Raw genomic sequence first — 3,536 nt, forward strand, 5'->3', positions numbered from 1 at the left:
GACTTATAAAGTTGAAAATGCCTAACTAGCTAGCTGATGCAGATCATTTTTGTGGGCTATCTCCTTGAGGTGACAATTAGGGCATGGCAAAAAACAATGAACTTTTGATTCATGGAATATTATTGGGATTCAAAATAATTTTGTGTAAATTTAAATTTTCTACATCTAGACATTGTAAAGTTTTTGGTGCTGCTACAAAACTATGTAATTAGCCTAGCCTACTTGGTTAGTGCTGCTATAAAGTTATGTAATTAGGCCATTATAAATTTCTAATGTATAGTCTATTTGATTTAATAATTAAAAGCATATTACTCACTTGATAGAATCAGATTTAAATTTTTACTCTCTTAATTTATCAACTAAAAAGAAAACTAGAATTTAAACTGTGATGGTGTCCTTTTTTTTAATATAATTACCAGATACTTATCAACTTCTAATATTTAACAAAAAAATTCTCCACACTCACGCATAAAATGATCATAAAAACATCTATCTTCTAAAAACAGTAAAAACATATTTGCAACTTTAAGTGTAAAAGGCACATTTTTTTTTTATCAATGTGTTAAATTTGCAGCTTAAAAAAATTAAAGGGCATAGATCAAAACCCAATGTTTAATTAAAAGCCAACTAATAAGTCTTATTATTTCTTTGGTTTTTCTGAAATTAAATATGAGCATATCTAATCTTTTTCGCAATAGATTATTATGGGCTTTATTTTCACCCATATAATGTAATGTAATATCCAAATTGGGCCTCCTCTTGAGTAGTATTATAAATGGACCTGTATTTCATGGTAAGGCTCAATCTGTATCTAAGGAATTCATCCATACAAAATGTGGGTTCAGTTAAGTGACGCCCCTAATTTTTTATTTTTTATTTTTTTAAAATAAACTGTGTTTTAAGTCGTTTCTAAGACTCTTTGATTGAAGATCTCACAAAATAATAATGTGAGGCTTTTCTTTAGAAAGTGCTAATATCAACACTCATGTTTTCCAATCACGTTTGGAAGCAGAAATCATGCATGCTGTATGTGTAATATAATAATACATACAGCATGATTGAAATTATTCTTTGTAAAATATCACAAATTCAAATTATATCAAGAGGTATTAATTAGTCTTTGTTCTATATTTTTATATAAATATTATAGAAGAGTAGCAGAGTTTCGTTTTCAATGAAGATTGATGAGGAAGCATAACTCTAATGGTCATGGGTTTGTTTCTTTAAACCATCCACACCCTGACCCAAGCTATAATGGACTCATTATTATTTGATGCTCGACATACTTAGTTAATAATGTAATTTACTATTTAAAATTTAATTAATGTGAGGCGAATTAATTCATTTTATCAACTTTAGAATTTAATTAATTCGTTATGTCTTTGAAAAAAAAAATACTATTCAAATACCACTTCAATCAAACTGAAATATTAGCTCCATCATATATATATATATATATATATATATATATATATTCATGCGCATTTAGTGCAAAAACTAATAATGGGTAAGTTGTTGGTTATAATATTCTATATAATGATGGCGAAGACAAACATTTTAATTTATAAGTTGCTAGAAAACAAGTGACAGAGAAGAAAAGTTCATCAAGTGTGTGTGCGAATCTAGTATATAGACAATGGGGTGTAGTTAGATTTTAGATTGATAATAGAAGATAGTTCAACTTGTTTATATATATAGTGACAAAATTCAGAAAATATATTACATAGATTGCAGATTCTTTGACAGCAAAATGGCAGCATGCATCTCATCAAGTCTCAACTATTGTAAAGCATACAATTTCTTTTTTTTTTTAGGTACAATCAAATTGAAATAGAATATTAATAAGTATATTTATTTTTATAAACTTTCATAGCAATGTTAGCTGATGTCTTATTCTTTTACTGGTACATCTGAAAGAGAAATGAGTGGCGCGCTTCCACAGTTTCACCCTCTCGCTTCCCTTGGGCGCTTTGGAATCTATAGTTCCATGTCTTGCCCTGCTGATTGCTTGGCCAAGTTAGGCCATAATATTTCTCATGGGTCTCTACTTCTCCTTTGGCTCTCGAGATGAAGACTGGAGAGTTTGCATTGTGCTGTTTGGTGTTGGCTTCTGCCATCGGCAGTTGTTCTTTTCTTTGTCATCGAAAGGAAGACAAAAAATGAAAATACTTTTGTACAGATTTTAACCGCCGATTGGTATAGGTGGAATTATTATAAGATGAATTTTATATGACAATTAATTTAATAAATATTAAATTAATTATTTATATTTATGCACTCATTCTTTATATTAAATGCATTCATTAGTATAATATAATGTTATTGTGAGGCCAATTTAATTTTCTTCCTTCCAACTTGTCCTATTTCATTTGCTCTTAATTATGATCAACCATACTCTACTTAAATTATGACATAATAGATACATTTTTTCTGTATTAATTGTCCTTGTAACCTAATCAATAAGTTGGTAATTTTTCTTGCTAATCAAAATAAAGGTTAAATTATTAATATAAATAAAAAAATTAAAATTAACTTTTCTTTAAACAAAAATTATCTTTTAAATAAATAAAAGTGTTATTTAATATTATTAATATGGAAGATTTAAATTACAAAATAAGGCATGTCTCAATTTACTGGTCTATTTACGGCTCTGATTACTGGTGGAAAACTTCCATCTGTGGCGACGCAAGCAAGTTAGCAGTAGCAGTTGTTTGTATATGCAGAGTTCATATTGCCATAACTGCAAGTTCGGTTTCATGCTATAATCTCTCTGATTAGCTAAACCCAGTAAGCAAACCAGGTAAGCCACCTCAGTTACCAGCACTGGTCCGTTTCCCAATTCCGGCCACGATACCCCGGAAAACTGGAGGTCAACGGCCCGTTCCTTCTGAAAAACTTGCGATCATAAACGGCGCGTTTCTCAGGATCCGATAGAGTGGAGTACGCAGCATGAATTTTCATAAACTCGTCCGCCGACGTGTCCTTCCGATCCAAAGCGACGTCAGGATGGCATGTCCTCGCCAATCGCCGGTAAGCTGACTTGATCTCGTGGCTCGTGGCTCCCACAGGAATCCCCAGAATCTCGTACAGCGATTTGCACGATGCCATCCGTGGAGGACTAGGGTAAAGATTGGACCTTTCCTCATAGGCGTTGGCGGTGTTAGCAATAAACAGCCGCCGGAATCTGTTCCGTTGAGGCGCAGGGTACGGAGATTTGATGGAAATTTTGGGAAGAGGAGAGAGAGGGGCAGAAGAAAGCATTGCTCGTTGCAGTGAGGTGCTGCAGTGATTTTGAAAAGAGTTTGAAGGAAGATATATTTATGGGTATAAATTTAACTAGGGTTAAGGTTTTTTTTTTTCTTTTTAAATCGAAACTAGGGTTAAGTTAAGAAACGATAAATGACCATCCTCACTTTTATTTGGATAAAGGAGAATTCTTAGTTAAATATAATTTATCATATGTCTAAATATAAATATATTAATTTACATATTTAATAAATAAATCTCATAATATATATTATATTTTTAATTTATAA

At 31.4% G+C, this 3,536-nt stretch overlaps 1 protein-coding gene across 1 annotated transcript; it reads right to left on the reverse strand.

Moving 5' to 3' along the window:
* Positions 1–2,550: 2,550 nt before the first annotated feature.
* On the reverse strand, positions 2,551–3,285 carry LOC110642837 (chaperone protein dnaJ 11, chloroplastic). Its single transcript, XM_021795013.2, has one exon. It carries the CDS (start codon positions 3,259–3,261, stop codon positions 2,815–2,817), a length of 447 nt encoding a protein of 148 aa, XP_021650705.2. The 5' UTR covers positions 3,262–3,285; the 3' UTR covers positions 2,551–2,814.
* Positions 3,286–3,536: the final 251 nt, after the last annotated feature.

Source organism: Hevea brasiliensis, chromosome 16, assembly GCF_030052815.1.
Source record: "Hevea brasiliensis isolate MT/VB/25A 57/8 chromosome 16, ASM3005281v1, whole genome shotgun sequence".
NCBI classification, from domain to species: Eukaryota; Viridiplantae; Streptophyta; class Magnoliopsida; order Malpighiales; family Euphorbiaceae; genus Hevea; species Hevea brasiliensis.

Coding starts and splice junctions, on each gene's coding strand:
- LOC110642837 (XM_021795013.2), bottom strand. CDS start 3,261: ATGCTTTCTTCTGCCCCTCTCTCTCCTCTTCCCAAAATTTCCATCAAA.